The sequence below is a fragment of the Primulina huaijiensis genome, chromosome 16, assembly GCF_012295235.1.
Source record: "Primulina huaijiensis isolate GDHJ02 chromosome 16, ASM1229523v2, whole genome shotgun sequence".
Lineage (NCBI taxonomy): Eukaryota > Viridiplantae > Streptophyta > Magnoliopsida > Lamiales > Gesneriaceae > Primulina > Primulina huaijiensis.
The window spans coordinates 333,289-350,981 of NC_133321.1; the positions used below are offsets into that span (position 1 = coordinate 333,289).

General features: G+C 35.0%; 2 protein-coding genes across 6 annotated transcripts; one reads left to right on the forward strand and one right to left on the reverse strand.

Moving 5' to 3' along the window:
* Nucleotides 1-1,597: 1,597 nt before the first annotated feature.
* Nucleotides 1,598-13,531, reverse strand: LOC140960825 (sucrose nonfermenting 4-like protein). Of its 5 annotated transcripts, none has more exons than XM_073419107.1 (13): nucleotides 13,114-13,531; nucleotides 12,887-12,971; nucleotides 10,648-10,839; nucleotides 9,938-10,072; nucleotides 9,795-9,854; nucleotides 9,185-9,274; nucleotides 4,842-4,976; nucleotides 4,257-4,401; nucleotides 3,929-4,102; nucleotides 3,137-3,200; nucleotides 2,959-3,028; nucleotides 2,195-2,300; nucleotides 1,598-2,092 (listed from the first exon to the last, which is right to left on the reverse strand). In XM_073419107.1, exons 1-13 carry the CDS (start codon nucleotides 13,302-13,304, stop codon nucleotides 1,998-2,000), a joined length of 1,542 nt encoding a protein of 513 aa, XP_073275208.1. In that variant the 5' UTR covers nucleotides 13,305-13,531; the 3' UTR covers nucleotides 1,598-1,997. The 5 variants fall into 5 exon arrangements, with proteins under 5 accessions (XP_073275208.1, XP_073275207.1, XP_073275212.1 ...); XM_073419106.1 differs by having other exon boundaries at nucleotides 2,195-2,309; nucleotides 13,114-13,530; XM_073419111.1 differs by lacking the exon at nucleotides 3,929-4,102 and having other exon boundaries at nucleotides 2,195-2,309.
* On the forward strand, nucleotides 5,868-8,630 carry LOC140960826 (uncharacterized). Its single transcript, XM_073419112.1, has 3 exons — nucleotides 5,868-7,761; nucleotides 7,843-7,961; nucleotides 8,044-8,630. The coding sequence occupies exons 1-3, from the start codon at nucleotides 7,005-7,007 to the stop codon at nucleotides 8,557-8,559; spliced, it is 1,392 nt and encodes a 463-aa protein (XP_073275213.1). The 5' UTR covers nucleotides 5,868-7,004; the 3' UTR covers nucleotides 8,560-8,630.
* Nucleotides 13,532-17,693: the final 4,162 nt, after the last annotated feature.

The following is a 17,693-nucleotide window of genomic DNA, read 5'->3' on the forward strand; positions in this document are numbered from 1 at the left end:
CTATTGAGATGATATTTTCTCTACCGTGAGGTTTTCTTACCGGTTTCTTCAATAATAGATTTTGGCATTTGGCCTCGAATTTACAGTAAAGTTTATAAACTACTGATGTATTCATTTATTGCATCATGTTGTGCATGTCACAAATTATTTGCCATATTGTATTGCAAATTTGAATATCTGGATTTATTGGTTATTGAATGGTTACCGATCGACTATTACAGATTGAATGACTTGATGAATTGAGCCTAGAAAACGGTCTATACAATATTTCTAGTCCAGTTGACAATGTGGCTTCGACATGGAATTGTGAGTCTAATGAACAACATGTTTAAAACCTCGTATATAATTCATCTGGACAACATGACATCGGTCCGAAAATATGAGTTCTCGTAAATGATCGATTGTACAGATTTTACTTGAGTACGTGGAAAATAGTGCAACAATGAATGTTGGTGGGAGCCACCTCTTTAGACTACGTTATTCACTTCAAAGTCCTGAACAGTTACCGCATGTCACTTGACATGATATTTTCACAATGATACGTTACTACTGATACATGTCATTTCATATTAAATTACTGCACTGATATATTATTGTTTTATGTGTTAACTATATAGAAGCCCAATTTATTCATTGACTAAGTTTCAAAGACTTAACATCTATTTTATTTTTGTTTATTGTAAATTTCAGCTACAGGGTTTCAGTAACATAAATATGATGAAAATTAAGGAAATGGAAATATTGACTTAGCAAGACCGTGACTCTCATCTTTTGTAAAATCAAGAATTATACACGCTTCTGCCACTATAAGTATAAGATAATGATAATACTATAATTCCAGGGCCCACAACTATTGGCCAATATATAATTTTTATTTTATAATTATTTAAAAATTTAATTAAAAATAGAATATTGAATACACACGTGTACGTGATAGTAAATAAGAGTTTTTTTAGATAAAACATAATTCATTCATACGATAAAATTGCCCAAATTATAGTTTACAAAAGAACTTAAAATTATGGGGCAAGAGCCTCTAAAGTCCTTGGAGATATTGAGATGAAATCTATGAGTTGCTAATGAGTGTGCAATATGGTTTGCAGTTCTTCTATAGAAGCTCACTGTCCGATTAGATGCTTGGACACATTGGTTGATGATAAATGATCTTACAAACGTTTTTGTGTAAAAAAAAAAAAGTTGCCAATGAGTTCAATGCATTAAAAAAAGACATACAAGTAAGATTTTTTTTTTTAAAGGGATAAAAGTAAGAAAATTTGGTGTGCAAAAGTATATTTTAACTTGGCTCCATGCTTCTGTCTTGTATGTTGTTTCTTAATGTTTTTTTCCAAAAATATATGCTTTAGAATAGAAAGAAAAAACATATCAGATTTACTGCTCCTTCGCACGCATTGTTGTAACCCTGGTGAAGCACAGAAGAACTTACTCGCGTAGGTTTTATCCCAAAAAGAAGAGATGATTAACAGAACAGGTCATTTCAATATCACATCTCTAATTATTTCAATGTCAGCATCTTAAATGATGACATTTGCCAATCATTATAACATTCTTCATTACAGGATTGATTCAAGAACCTCCATTGTAAGACCAAAGCAGCATATGCATATTGTTTTTCAACTGTGTGTTTCCTTAACATGCATCCGCCAAATCAAAATATATACCATAAATAAATAGTTTTAATACAACACATTACATTTCAAGAATTGAATGTTCAGAAAAAAGGAGAAAAAGGGGGGGAAAATCCAATAAATCTTTCCATTTTTTCCTTTTTTTTCCATCTCTACACCATAAGCCGACGACTGGCAGCTCCCTTTTTTTTTTCAAGAAAATGGAGCTACTAGCCCTCCAGGCACACAAATCAGGCAACACCCCCAATATCATGCACATTCTCTGTCAACTTTCAGCCTATTAACTTATGTGAGGTCAGTCCAACTGTATGTACGTAAAATGGCATCGCAAGAATTGTCGTGGCCATGGTTTCAAGTTCCCAAGAGAAACCGAAAAACATCACTCAGTGAAATGATACCTTCTACTCGCTTACTTCCAGCTTCCACAATGACAACACGTCGCACCTCTGGAAAACAAAACAAAAGAAAGCCATATAAGGAGAGGGCATGGAACATAGGCAGAAAAATATCAAGTTGTACCCAATATTGAACCAAATGCTATTTCCAACCTGGTTTGGATAATCTCTCCATGACCTTGTATAGAGGATCAGAGCGTAAACACATATGACATTTTTGGCTCGTGTATCCATGAGTAGAAAAGGGGTCGTCTCTGTACTGCAATGCCTATAATCCACATAATGGGTAGTGATGAACAAGAAGATAACATCAATTCAAAGTTTCACATCTAAAGTTAATAAAGGTCACAAACACTTCCTTCCAAATGTTTCAATTTCAATAACCTAGTAAACAGTTTCTAGAGATCGCTGAAGCTTACATCAACTATAGTTCCCCTACATAAGTATCAACTATAGTTCCCCTACATAAGTGATGTGAAGTCCCATTATTGTGAAAAATCAAGAGAAGTAACAGGATTAGAGCTAGAGCAGATAATAGCTCCCTGCCAAAAGCTTGGTGCAAAGAATTAACAAGCAGTTGCTACTTTATGATTATCTCCCAACAAAAAAGCATGATGGATTCATTGAATTCATATAAAGTTCATCCACCCAGTCAATGCTTTTTTTCGGCAAGGAAGCAGATAATAGCTCCCTGCCATAAGCTCGATGCAAAGAATTAACAAGCAGTTGCTACTTTATGATTATCTCCCAACAAAAGCATGATGGATTCATTGAATTCATATAAAGTTCGTCCACCCAGTCAATGATTTTTCTTGCAAGGATAGATTTAGAAACAAGCTGTTTAAATGCATGGAAATAAATGTTTACAAAGTTGACCTTTCCGCAACATAGAATGAAAACTGAATGATAGTGCATACCTGATGAATTGTTGTTTCTTCAAGATTGATGTGTGTATACAATTTGTCCTTGGTCAAAGAAGTTATATCACTGCTTGAAAAATAAATGCACACTGTTATGCAATGCTGATAAGTGATATCAACTGTAGGCAACACACACACACTACCAATTGAAAGATGACTGGAATATTTTCCAAACCTTCGAGAGTATATGTCCAATAACGAGTCATTATCATCAACAATAGGAATCGAACTAACTTGTGCTGCAGTAAATAAAACTGATATTAAGAGATCCAAATTAGGAGTTTCAGTTCGTGTCGTATCAAAGCTAGGGAATATCATCTTCAATGGACTTAATAAAGCTTTCATATTTCAATAATAAAGCAATCTGATGTAGTTATCATTTCAAGGAATTGATTACGGGATACCGGATACCTACATATTCTCTGACAATTTTCTTTTTTTTCCCCAGATGTAAGATTAAATATTCTCAGAGCTATCAAATATGGATAAAAGTATGAGCATGCAACTAACAGAATTGAGAAACTCATTTCTTCTATTCCATTTGGAAAACTCAATTTCAGAGCATTCACATTGAATGATCCAGGTTCATAGAAAGATAAATTCATCATAAATAACTTAATAATTTACTGAATATTCAAGCCCATTCATGGAACAAAATCCAGTCTCACATGCTTCTAATTAAAGATTGTTCGAAATAAGATCATCATAAAAGTACATATGGCTCAAACAAAACTTAGCTAACCACGCTAAAACAGCAACAATTGTCGACGGGAGTTCTCTAAGAATTACCAGATTTCAATTGAAATGTTTAAGAATTAACGATAAATTAGTTGATGTATATGTGAATTATTTCAGGACAAGAAACGCAGTTGACAGATTGAATTAAGGCAATGATTGAAGGGATATGGACACGTCTAAGGTGCTCTACATTTTATAGAGAACTTGCAATCTAAAGATTACTAGCTACCTTGAATTAATAAATTCAGTGCTGTACTAAGTGAAGCACTCGGTCTCAACAAAGCCAGCGGACACCCCTTTGGCTCTCCAGTTTTGGGAAGCCAAGTGCCAACAGGGATTGCGCAAATTGGTAATTGAAGTACTGGTAACACGCTTGTTGAATTTTTGAAAAAACGGCAAACACCTGTCAGAAGAACAAGATCACAACAAAATACACACACCAGTTATTTAACCTTTTCCTCAGTTTTTCTATTCTAAAGAAAGAGATTTACACATCATTTTCTAAGCAATCACACATGCACATGATAATAACATAAGCAGTTATTTCAGTTTCTCACATTTCAGTATCCCAGAAAGAGAAGCAAGAAATAACAGATGTTGGTTTGAAGCATCCTCAGAAGGAGAATGGATAATTGGAACTGTGGCTGCACCATTTTGCAAAATCTTCAAAGCAACCTCTTTCAGACTGTCATCTGGACCAGCCTGAAACTTATCACGTCAACATAAATAATAGTCCATCTGCAAATCAAATCGCACAAGACAAGCAACCAATGGATTGCAGATGATGACAAAATTCAATTGTATTTGCACTCAGCGTAAGTTCATCATATAATCTAATCTGCTACAGAGACTGAACACTTTCCTCAATGTCATATCTTGTTGAAATACCAAAACAAACAAAAGCAGAAGATAACAAATGTCTTTAAGAATCTCATACAACTTCAAACTACAGGCTGAAAAAGGTAGAAATAATAATGAACTTATTTATCTGTTTGTAAATTAGTTTAGAGTGTGATAGTATACAGCACACGATGGTATTCCAACTGTTATTTTCATTCATTTATGAGCACCAAAACTTGTTTGTGGCAGGTTCCAGTACAAAACTATAATCTAGCATGCAACACAACAAAATCAAGACTAACATGCACAAGTTGTCTAGAAACTGCACTCCCTTGTCCATCAATACGATTGTTCATATATGATTTAGCTTCTTTCCAAGCAGAGATAGTGTGTGTCTCGAGCTCTTCCTCTGTTGGGTTGGACCCGTGACTGCCAAGCTGCCAAACCAATTGAAAACATTACTTGAAAAATAAAAGCACAATTCAAGGTTTCTTACAATAAAATCCAACAGAATACTCAACACCATTTGTAAAAAACTGAAAAGTTTTTAATTGCTTACTATACACCAACTATAGCAATCAATTCTTCATTCACACAAATTATGCATGAGTAAAAATGGAAGAATACAATCAACGGTCCTAACGAATTGAGCAAGTTCTGATCTTGCACCGGAAATTATGTGCTAAAAGGTGTTGCACAAGGAAAACATCTAAAAAATTAACTGATAAATCACGTACCATAAGTACCAGTTTTTTCATGACAAAGACGTGATAACTTAAAGGCATGGGGTTTCTAAAAATTCAATAGTATGCTGAGAAAGACATGTTACAATTAAAGGATGATAACCATCAAACCATAGTTGTCAAAGGCGCACCTGAGGCGCGCGCTAGGCGGAGCTTCAGCGCCTTATGGACAACCAGGCGACGTGCATGGCTGGGCGAGCACCTTTAGCGCCTTGAAACCGCCTTTCTCCATGCGATGGGCGTTCCGCCTCTTTGCAGCAGCCTGTGCGCATCGCATAAGCAGGCTTCTCCTTTATTTTTTAATGACCCAAAGCCCAACTAAATAAGCCCATAACTAATTTCAGCCCATAAGTAATTTAATTTAAAAAAATTGCCTAGTTTTGCATGTCGATACGTATTCTCCCCTGCCGATTGAAGCTTCTGCCGTTCTGCGCACCATTCTCCCCTGCCGATTGAAGATTGAAGCTTCCTGGACCTGTTCTTCTCTGCCGCAGGCTTCTGTTTTCAGGCTTCTCTTTCAACTATTCTTCTCTGCCGCAGGCTTCTTCTCTTTCAGGCTTCTGTTTTGCATTTATTTTAAAAAAATAGCCTAGTATGGCTTCTCATCCTCAATCAGAAAACACACAACCAGATGGGGATAATAAGAAAGACCCTGGTTGGAAGCATTGTTATTTGAAAAATCCAAATGATACTAATAGTGTGACGTGTAGGTTTTGTGGCTTCACGTCCAATGGAGGAATTTTTCGAGCCAAACAACATATTGCTGGGAATTCAAAAAATGTCAGAAATGCAAAGAGTGTCCTCAAAGTGTCCGTGATGAGCTGTTGAATTATATGAATGAAAAGAAGAAGCAAACATTGAGAGCTTGCGGTGGAATGAAGCAAGATTTTTGCTTTCTTGATATCGATGAAGATGAAGACGATGAAGAAGATGTACAACCAAGCAAAAAGAGAAGTTTGACTTCCATACACGAGACTGGAACTGGAAGTGGAAGTGGCAGTGGCAGTGTCAGTGTTAAAGGGCCGATGGATCTCTTTATCATGAAGAAGAAAACCAAGGGGGGAAATTGAGGCAAACAAACATAAACGATGCTTGTGATAAAGAGCTTAGAGATCGAACAGTTCAAAAGATAGCTCGTTTCATGTATCAAGCTGCGATTTCTTTCAATGCTGCCCATTTAGATAGCTTCAAGGAAATGATTGAAGCCATAGGTCAGTACGGGCCGAATTTGAAACCACCAAGTTATCATGAATTGAGGGTACCACTTTTACAGAAAGAAATTGCCTACACAAATGAGATGGTGAAAGAAAACAGAGATGAATGTGAGAAATATGGTTGCTCAATTATGTCTAATGGGTGGACTGATAGGAAGCATAGAACATTGATCAACTTTTTGGTTAATTCACCCAAAGGAACAATGTTCTTGGAATCTGTGGATGCATCCGTCCATGTCAAGACTGGAACCTTGTTATATGAGTTGCTTGATAGATTTGTAGAGCGTGTGGGAGCGAAAAATGTCGTGCAAGTGATTACAGACAATGGCAGCAATTATGTTTTAGCTGGTAAGTGAAGTATTGAAATTTTATTTCCTTGGATATTATATTACATATAACATAATTTGATTCTTTTTTGTTTTGTACTCCTTTTTTTGTAAGTAAACTTCTACAAGCAAAAAGACCGAATTTGTTTTGGACTCCATGTGTTGCTCATTGCATTGATTTGATGCTAGAGGATATTGGCAAAATTGAGGTGGTTCGGAAGACTATTTCTAGAGCAATTTCTCTTGTTGGTTACATTTACAATCATGGAGGTGTTTTGCACATGATTAGAGAATTTACTGGAAACAAAGAGCTGGCAAGACATGGAGTCACTCGTTTTGCTACTACATTTCTCACTTTGCAAAGCCTCCACAAACGACAAAAGGCTTTGAAGAGAATGTTCATATCAACCCAGTGGATAGAAAGTAAATGGTCAAATGATATAAATGGTAAGAAGGCAAATGATACTGTTTTCAAGCCTACATTTTGGAATAATGTGACATACACCCTTAAAGTGATGTGTCCTCTAGTGATGGTTCTTCGCATTGCCGACAATGAAACAAGGCCAGCGATGGGTTATATCTATGAAGCTATGGACAGAGCAAAAGAAACAATTCTCAAGTCCTTTGATTACAACAGAGAGAAATGTAAAAAAGTGTTAGAATTTATTGATGCTAGATGGGATAATCAGCTTCATCATCCTTTGCACGCGGCAGGATACTACTTAAACCCATATTTTTACTATCACAATCCGAAAGTTGAGACGGATGCAGAAGTCACAAATGGGTTGTTTGCATGCATACAAAGATTGATTCCAAGCCATGACGTGAGGGATAAGATTATTATGGAGGAGTTGCCGGTATATAAGAACTCGGAGTCATTGTTCGGCAACGAATTTGCCATTAGAGCAAGGAATAATAAAGACCAACCAATGGCGCCTGGTATGTGTTTTTTTTGCAAGAAGTTAAATAGTTAAATACTTAAATATCAAATGAAAATGATGAGATACATTTTTTTTTCAGCGGATTGGTGGAAAATGTTTGGCAATGGTACTCCAAATTTGAAAGAATTTGCTATCAAAGTTCTTAGCCTCACATGTAGTGCTTCGGGTTGTGAAAGGAATTGGAGCATATTTGAGCATGTGAGTAAATACTATTACGGTATTACATGACTTCTTTCACTTTTCTTTTCAATTTATAGTTTATGATGGTTTCGTGTCACAGATACATTCAAAGAAAAGGAATAGACTCGATCACAAGAAACTAAGAGATTTGGTATATGTGAAGTACAATCAAACACTCAAGGCTCGTGCGGCTAAGAAGGATAAAAGAGATCCTATAGTTTTGAGGAATATTGATGATTGTAATAATGAGTGGTTGATTGGAATGATGGAAGCTGGAGAGGAACCTGTTTTTGATGATGATGATGATACTTTGACATGGAACGTTGTAGCAGAGGCTGCTGGAGTAGAAGAAGAAACCAGACATACTAGACAACAACGGACCTCGAACCCTATTTATAGAGGAGCTTCAACTTCTAGAGGCAAAGGTAGGGGAAGACGAAGAGGTCGGATGACAAGCCAAACTACTCATGCTCTACAATCACCAATGGATGTAGATGAAGAATCTACTGACGAGGGAGAGTTTGATGATGATGTGTTGAAAGATGATTATTCAGACATTGATGAAAATGTGGAGGATGGTGATGTGTATGAAATGATTGAATTAGAAAGTGATTGATCTGAGTCTAGATTGTTTTGGAAAAATTAAATTGTCTAGCATAAGATTTGAATGTGTTGATTTATCGACAATATTGAGATATTTTTGTTTTTTGTAACTTGAAGCTTTATATATTTAGGTTTTCATATAGTTCATTATTATTAATAGTTGATTTTTAGTAGAACATAAATATAGAATACATTCTCTCTATATTATCGCCTCGTGGCTAGGCGATCGCCTTTTGTCGCCTAGGCGTTCGGGTGATAGGCAGTGGCTCGTCGCCTTGACGTCGCCTAGCGCCTTGACAACTATGCATCAAACCAAGAAGTTCAAAAATATTCCATCACAGAGCCTAATATGATTTTATATTCAGTAATGCATTAATAATTTTGAAACAAATCGAGTCTCCCATTGTGCCTCAAGCACTGAGAATAGTATACAATGTTATTATAGTAGGTGTAATTGTTACATGGGACCCTTCATAATATCAATCACCATGTCTGGATGAATATTTTGTTTTTAACACTAAAGGCAATTGAAGATGAAGTTAGTGACTCATCCAAAATTGAGAAGGGCGGGAGAGAGAAACTAAAAATATCGATTATCTTTCTGTTACAAAAAGACAACTTTGGAGCTCAGTTTGTACCTCCCTCATAATCAAAATAAAATCTAGTGCACTAAGAACTCCAACAAATTTTTTCTTTGAGAAGTCCCACAAAGGTGCCAGAGAGATTCCCTGCATGAAATCATTTCGTTCAGAAGTATGATGCATGTAGTAGAAAAAAGTTGGTAAACAAAAGCATAGAAAAGAAAAGTACAACGGTAACATTCAAAAAAAATTTTAGCAGGCAGACATTAATACAACACTTTTGGTTGTTATAGACATTATGATCAGGAAACTACAAAAATGAGAGCTTTTTAAAAAAAAAAATGCACGTGCAATGATAGTTAGTAATTACTATCAAGCTATCAATTTTTGTTCTAGATATAGCAAATGCCAGCCAATGGGATTCAACAACTTGAGGAGCAAAACTGGTGTTGTAAATGTAAATTTGTGCTTCTTGTTTATCAAGGCACGAGCAATGTTGTCACTTGATACGAAGTGTCTCACCGTTTTCAGCTATCAAATATACATGTGACGATAATCTAGGTAATCATGTGATGGTGAAACAGATAGTCAATGTTTGTTGATAGAGTAAAACCACGTCCATGGGCCTTTGAAATAGCTCCAATGTTCAAATAATATTATAAGGTACCTGCTCATGCAAAATATGAAATGCTTGTTTTACAGGAAGGTCAACATCCAAAGCAATAACCTGCAAACAAATTCCATTTTTATGCAAAAAATATTGCGATGCATATAAAAGTTAACACCAGGACAAATTATAATTGCTCAGACCTTTCCAGATTCCGGAAGTAACTCATATGCCATGTGAGTAGACAGGAACACACCAATACGATGCTGGGATACCGCCAAATCTGCATCTGACATCGTTGGTAATGGCCCATTTGACACGCCGTCGGAGGAGTGAATCTTTGGATGTGACAGTTCAGGCTAATTTTTCATGTGATTGATAATCAATGACACAAAATAAATTTCATTGTATTATATCTCAGTATCAGAATAAATTTTTTTTTGACACACAGTATCAGAAAAGTTAAGACATTGGAAACAGTTGAAAACAATTATATAGTAAACCATAATATCTGCAGACTCGGAAATGTTAGTCAATCTTTGAATGTGTCAAGTATTTTAGACTAGAGAACAAAAATTATCAAATCCAATTCATTTCCCAATTATTAGGTCAAACTGCAGCAATGAGTATTAAAGAATACTAGATAACAAATAAAAAGGGAAAATTTGTCAAGCAAGTAATTGAAGCACACCCTCAGATTGGGCGGACTGGAAAGGAAATGGTAAAGATTGACAAATGAATAAATCAATGTTCTTCTGTAATTGATCAGAACAAGATTATCTACTTTCAAAGGAAAGGGCCAAAATTACTTGCCACAAGTTATCAAAACAATAGTTGAAAACCTGAAGGTGCAAAAAAAGGGTAACAGAAGACACACATGATACAAGTAAAGATGAGAGCTGCAATGCAATACCATGTGCTGAAGTGCCTTGTTATCAACGTCCATGCTCGATACGTGACCAGAGTGAGGCATTTGAGGGCTTAATAATGCAGAATGAAAATCAGAATCCCTGTTCAAGAGGATAGTATTTACTGTTCCAATATTACTACTGATAAAAGGCTGGTGCTCATCATGTCTCCATTCACCATCAACAACGAACTTGTACTGCAAGAAACAGTAGTTCCATATGACAGATTTCAAACAGCTGGCATTAATCAATACAGAGGGATATACTATCAAGTTCAATCAAAATTAAACCACTCATTAACATTCTTTTTTTTTTCTTTTGCAGTATATAACTCATGGTCCTTTATGGAGAATTCTAGTTAGTGAATAGTTGACGAGTAAGAAATCTCTGGATTATGCTATTTAAAAATAATTTTGGCTAACATATAAATTATTACTGCTAAACAAGCACAACCACCAACATTTAAGAAGAGAATGGCGATTAAAATTCCAGGTCAAATCGGGTCATTCAACAGCCAAGATCATCATTACCCATTAAGCAATTTCCTCATTCAAATAGTTATTTAGGGCGCAAGACGCGCTAAAGCGTTGGGTACCCTGGAGCCTGAGACACAAGACGAAGCGCGCGCTTTATCGAAGTACAACACATTTGGCATTGTAAAATTCAATATATACTAATTGATTTATACTATAAGATTACATAAATTAAATATTTTTCACAAAGATAGCAAAAATTATAAATAAAAAATCATTAATAGATAATGTAGGGTAAATCATAACCAAAAGAAAAAACTCTAATCATCTTAAATTTATTAGTAAGTCATCAATTCATAATATATTATAAAAAAACTTCAAATATCTAAATCATCAAATTTCTCTTCATCCTCTTCAAGTATATCATCATTGTCATCTTCCAAAACAATAATGAATCATGATTGTAGAATAAATTAGAGTAAAAGTTTGCAAAGAAGATTACGATATCATTTAATTAATCAAATTTTTTTCATCCTCCTCATCATCATAGGTGGAAGATTACAATAAAAGTTTGTATAGATGACTTCTGAACTTTCTGATAAAAAATTCTTGCATAAATGAGCGACAATAAGTTTTTTTATCATTAAATAGTCATGGGCTTTGCTAATTGAGCTTCAAAATTAGTTGGGCTCGAGCTAATTTTTATTTATTACAAAATATCAGCCCACTTCTTTAAAGTGTATGCTTTTGCACCTCTCGGATGCCTCAAGCCCAGGCAAAAGCACACCCTTTAAGCGCGCTGGTTTCAAGTGTTGTGCCTGGGTGCACCTATAGCCTAGGCGCACGCTTTTAATAATTATGCTCATACGTCCGTTTATTCCCTAAGGTATCAAAGAACCGTCTACAGTTTGGACAGACCACAGTCCCACTTTTCACTGGATAGATATGACCAGAAACACCTTGCTTGCACATTTCAACCAATGCCTTTGTCATGGTGGAATGAACGTGGTGGTGCTTGGTACTCATATGTTGGAGTAGAGGGATAGAGGACAACCGGGCCTGTTGTGGCTATATGCGAAAGAAGAAAAAAAAATCTAGAACATTGAACTTAAAGTTCAAGGAAGTGTTTCGTTTGTTCAAACTTGGAGGAATCTGCAGAGGTTTTAATAGTTCTCTATGTTTGTAACAAGATAGGAGGGATGCATGCTATCTTTAAAAAGAAGAAAATAAAAGAAAAGGGAAACCAGCAAAATATCAGTATCTTAAGTGTATATGAGAAAATAAAAACTTAAATACTTGAGAGTTAATGGCAATTCGCAATCAATGATTTGACCAACAAGAGCCTGAAAGAAAAAACAGGACAAAAATGAAATAGAACCACTAATGTGTCCAGTTACATCTTAAAGTCCAAAAGGGTAATATGAGACTAATAAGATAAATTCAGAGACAATCTAATACTGGTCAACATCATAACGTGCAAATCAAAATGGAGCAAGAAAAATGGGAAAATGATGGAAACTCAGAGACAGTGAAGGCTTTTCCTACCGGACAATCCAGCCCTTTATTTTGTACATAAACATGTGCCCATGTAATTAATGACACAAACTACTCAAAATCAGCACCTTGAACATTTGCCTCGAAAAAACAAATCAACATGGATCAAAGGATAAGGACTAAAACTTATTGCATCTCCCAGCCAAACTCAGATACTCCTCAAGAAAGTAGAGTTTCTTTAATTCCAGGTAACATGATATCAAAATGCAAAACCAACCTGGTGATAACCCCGCGGCAAGCTACAAATGGTCTGAAACACAGTAGGGCAACCCTCAACTGGCGTCATAGGCCATGGCGTCCACCTTTTGTGAAAAGCATTAAGACTCCATCAATTATCACAAAAATTGCAAAATACAGGAAATGCAAAAGCAAAATGGGAACTATTTAAAAAACCGCAAGTACTCCAATATTGGTACATTGACGATTGAGCTAATTAACTCTCACCCAGTAAACGAGCCACTGATATATATATCTCTCCCACCATAAGGCCACACAAAACGTGTGGGAATCAGCACCATGCCCGTTTCATTCGCATAATCCATAGCCGCGTTGAAAACACTAAAAAATCTACCCCAGGAAAATTCTAAATTCTTCCGTAAAACATCTCCCACATAGCCTCGGTCGTAATTCAACATAAACAGCAGCAAATACCCAAACACTCATTGAACCAAACACCCCAAAACAAATAAAAATGTAGCGAATGCTGCCTCAAACATAACAACTTGATGCGACATCCACGATTTTTGAATCCGAAAACCAACGATTAAGCTTTTGAGTAACAAGTGTGGAATGTATAATGGGTAGGGAATGCAAAGAAATTGTAAGCATTTGAAATGTTTCAAGAATTGGGAATTGTAATCCTATGAATGAATCAATCTATTTTATTTATTTATTTATTTATTATTTAAATGGGTTGGGCCCACATTACGAAGTTCTCAGGTCAAATTTTATTTTTTATTTTTTTATTTATACATTAAATTTATTGATTGATTCACTTTTCCAACTAAAAAAAGAAAAGGAAATTGTACTTCACTCTCCAGCTGTCGTCTTTTTTTGTGTTCAGTCCCTAGGTACTTTTTTAGTACCACATTTCTACATGAAGTGTACCACATTTCTACATGAAGTGTACCACAATTTGTATGACATAGTACCACAATTTTGTGGGTAGGGAGTGAACCCAAATAAATGTTTTGATTGGAGATTTTTCACCAACTTCCCCAAAAAAGAAACTCAATTAAATCTAATAAAATTAATTTTTAAAAAAAAAACCAATATTGAATGATAAATAATAATCTTGGTGTAAAAAAATTTGGTAAAACTTATTTTAAAAAATGAATAAAAACCGATATTTTGAACTTTTTATCTTTTAAATTAAGTTAGAAAGCATTTCTTATTGATAAGATCGTATCCAACATTTTTATTTTCTCTAAATTGTTTTTTTGTCATTTTAATAGATTACCAACCATACATAATTTTCAAACTTCACCATGGTTAATTGTAATAACCAGAACCATTAACGAATATTACGGTTAATAATCGAGTTTTTTTAAAAAAAAAAAATTTAAAACTAAAATGGATTTTACGTATGTGAGGGAAATTGATTCAGTCCATACATACACTAAAAAATGCAATAAAAATCATACTTTTTTTTATAGGTTGTGTGTGTAAGGTCTAGGAAATTCGAGCTACGTTATATGACTACATGCAATCTAAGATTTTACTAAAATATGTGTTTAATTACTTTAAAGCATTAAATACATGATTATTGCATAGATATGTGGTCTATTTCATGGTTTATTAAAGTTTTAGTAGCATTTCGCGCTCGAACGAGGAACGGTGACTGAGGATAATTAAGGAAAAAATATTTTTATTAAATAATTATTTTTAATTATTTAATATATGGTGTAACTAAAGGTGATTTTCGAAAACGGGCCTTGGTTGGGTATTTTTACTCATCGGGTCATATTTTAAACCGGTACGCAAAATTTAGCGAGTCAAAGGACTTCTTGAGAGTTCGGGCAATATTTTCAAAAACGTACCAAAAAGAAATATTTTTCGGGAGTGTTTTTGGGTTTAATTAGATTATTTTATTGCTTAATGAACCTAAAATCCTTTAATCTCTTTATTTTTAATTAAGAGCTCATCAACACTTAATATTATGACTTAACCCTACACTCAAACCCTAAACCTATTTCCTAAACAACTTGGCCGTCCCCTCCATCATTCTCCAGCAGCATTTTTGAAAATACACCAGCAGCCACCTTCGAATTCTCTCAAGTTTTTGCAAAGAAATCCTTCCACATCTCTCCGATGCAAATTCTACGCGAATATCTCTAAGGTTTCAAACATATATACACAAAAGCACGCCCGAAAATGTCATTTTTCCCATCATTCACATCGTTATATGCTAACTTGTGTGTTTATGCATGAGTAATTATTATATCTATTATGTTGCATCATTTTTGCAAGGTTTGTCATGAAATACGAATATTATTTTACATATAACTCACGTTTTTCCATGGCTTCGTGCAAGGGCTGCTAGATCTACGTCCCAAGAGGCTAAACACATTGAGATCTAGAAGGATAAAGGGGTCGAGTGCACGTCGGGTCATGGCTAAGCAAGGAGCGATCGGATCTTGCTTTGTTGAGGGAAGTTAGGGTGAGATCGGGCAAAGGGGGAGAGGTGGCCATACAAGGGTCGAGCAGGGCTGTGGTGCAGACCTTGGAGGGTCCGAGCCATGGTCCATGTGGGCTGGAGCGTGGTGTTGGTCTAGGTTAGCTTCGAAAGTCATAAGGGCTAGGGGACGCGCGTTTGAGGGTACTTCGGGTGAAATTGCGCAAGGCTACGTGCATGGGACCTTAAAGCCGAGTTAGATATGTCCAAGAGGGGTTCGAGCGTGTGCTGAGGGTAGCTTGTCAGGTCGGGGCCTGGTTGGTGCGGGCTAAGATCGACTACGGTGCTAGGAATACAACTAGGGCTAGGTTTTTTTTGGAGTGCACCAATTTTCAGCAAGGTGCAGCCGAGTGTAGGAGGTTCAAAGGGGCTGGATTTGTGTTGTTTAGGGGCTGATAGGGTGTGATTAAGTTGTGATAAAAATTTGAGAAATTTTAGTCAAGTTTCGGGTTGATTCGGGTTAAAACCGGGACCTCGATTCAAGTTTTGAAACGAATCGTAAAAGTTACATAACGGGCTCGAAGTTACGTCTAGAAAATGATTATAATTATGTTTTGAGGTGTTTTGAGGTGTTGGCTGGCTTCGGGTCCAAATTTTGACGTCTAGGGATATAATGGCCAATTAGGGTTTTCAGGGGCAAAATTGGCTGGCTTCGGGTCGAAATTTTGAGGTCCAGGGGTATAATGGTCAATTAAGATTTCCACGGACAAAATCGTAATTTTTCACCCGGGTCGAGTTAGTGGTCCTAGCAGCGCCCTGAACACTAAAATTTCATGTTTAGAATGTATATGATATTATGAGCATGAATTTTTATGAAAATATGAAAAATACGTTGCATGCTTGATTTTAAGAAAATTTACGTATATGCATGATTTTTATAAGTGATGAATACAATGACATGTTTTTGAAAGAGAGGAGTTGCTTGTGACTAATACGAACACGAACATGTAAAGCCAAGGCTCAGTGATGGGTAATACTGTCGCTGATGTCCCCGCGCTGGGTACCGCGGTTATACGTAGATGGATCCATCGATTAGAGATGATACAAAAGTCACAACTAATGATCTAAATTCAATAAATAAATAAAATAAAATGAACACATATATGTTAATATGATGATATATGTTATAGATACGATATGCTTTGACATGTTAAGTTTAAATTCATGCTTTTAAGATCATGAGATGTATTTTAATTACAGTACTTTTCACTGTTACATGTTATGTATATGTACTTGCTATCATGATTTAGGCGTGTTGAGTCTTTAGACTCATTAGATGTGAATGATGCAGGTGAGCATGATGATGTGGAGACTGGAGGCGCTGAGACTAAGTAAGCGGCGTTGAGTGTGTGCACGTTGACCCGAGGACCTTGCATTTTCCGTACTTTATGTTTACGAGTCAGGGTCGATACATTATGTTTTTACGTTTCGCATCGTTTTACATGTTGAGTATTTGTCAGGATTTCGATTTTTGCCTTGAAGTTCTTTTAAAACAGTAGTATTCGGTTTTGATGATATTTAGATTTTTATTTAACAGCAGTATTTTCTTTCAGTAGTTGAGTAACTTTTTAAATGTTGGATTGACAGCTTTTGTTTCGTGTATGACTTTGATTATTTCGAAGATAGCTTTTAAAAAAACAAATTCTAGTAGTATTTTAGTTGTAGACGTTTCAGTGTGGATCAAACATCAATTTCATAAAATTGAACAGTTAAACAATATCATAGTATTATTAAACATCATACACACATTAACTTTCTCTTTTAAAAAATACACATTCCCATAATATCATTATTTCTTATAAAATGAACTAAACGTGAAAAAAAACTCGAATATAAATTTAAATATATACAATAAAATTACGTGTCAATATTATGTGTAAAACATGTCGTGGTAACAATATTTGGAATGAGGGTGAGTGGACAACCCAGCATTCATACTAAGTATTTATATTTTTATTGCTTATTTAAAAAAATTTAGTTAAATTTTTGTTAAAAATAAACTCAAAATTTTAAAATATATATATATATATATATATATTTACTAATTTTAGTTTTTTACACATATTGACACATCCCATGATTAAAGCAACAAATTAGTAATATAACTTCTTGTGTTAAATTACCACGAAATGAAGTTATTCGTAAACTATAATTTAATTTTATCAGAATGTTAATATTATAAATTTTATTTTTTTTAAAAAAAATTCACTAGTTTTTTGCTAGTATATTAATTAATTATTAAAAATAATTTGATAAAGTTTTTATTATTCACATATCTAATAAAAATATTATGCTCTTTTATTTACAAACAAATAAAAATGTAAATATTATGTATTTTTTGTAATTTTTT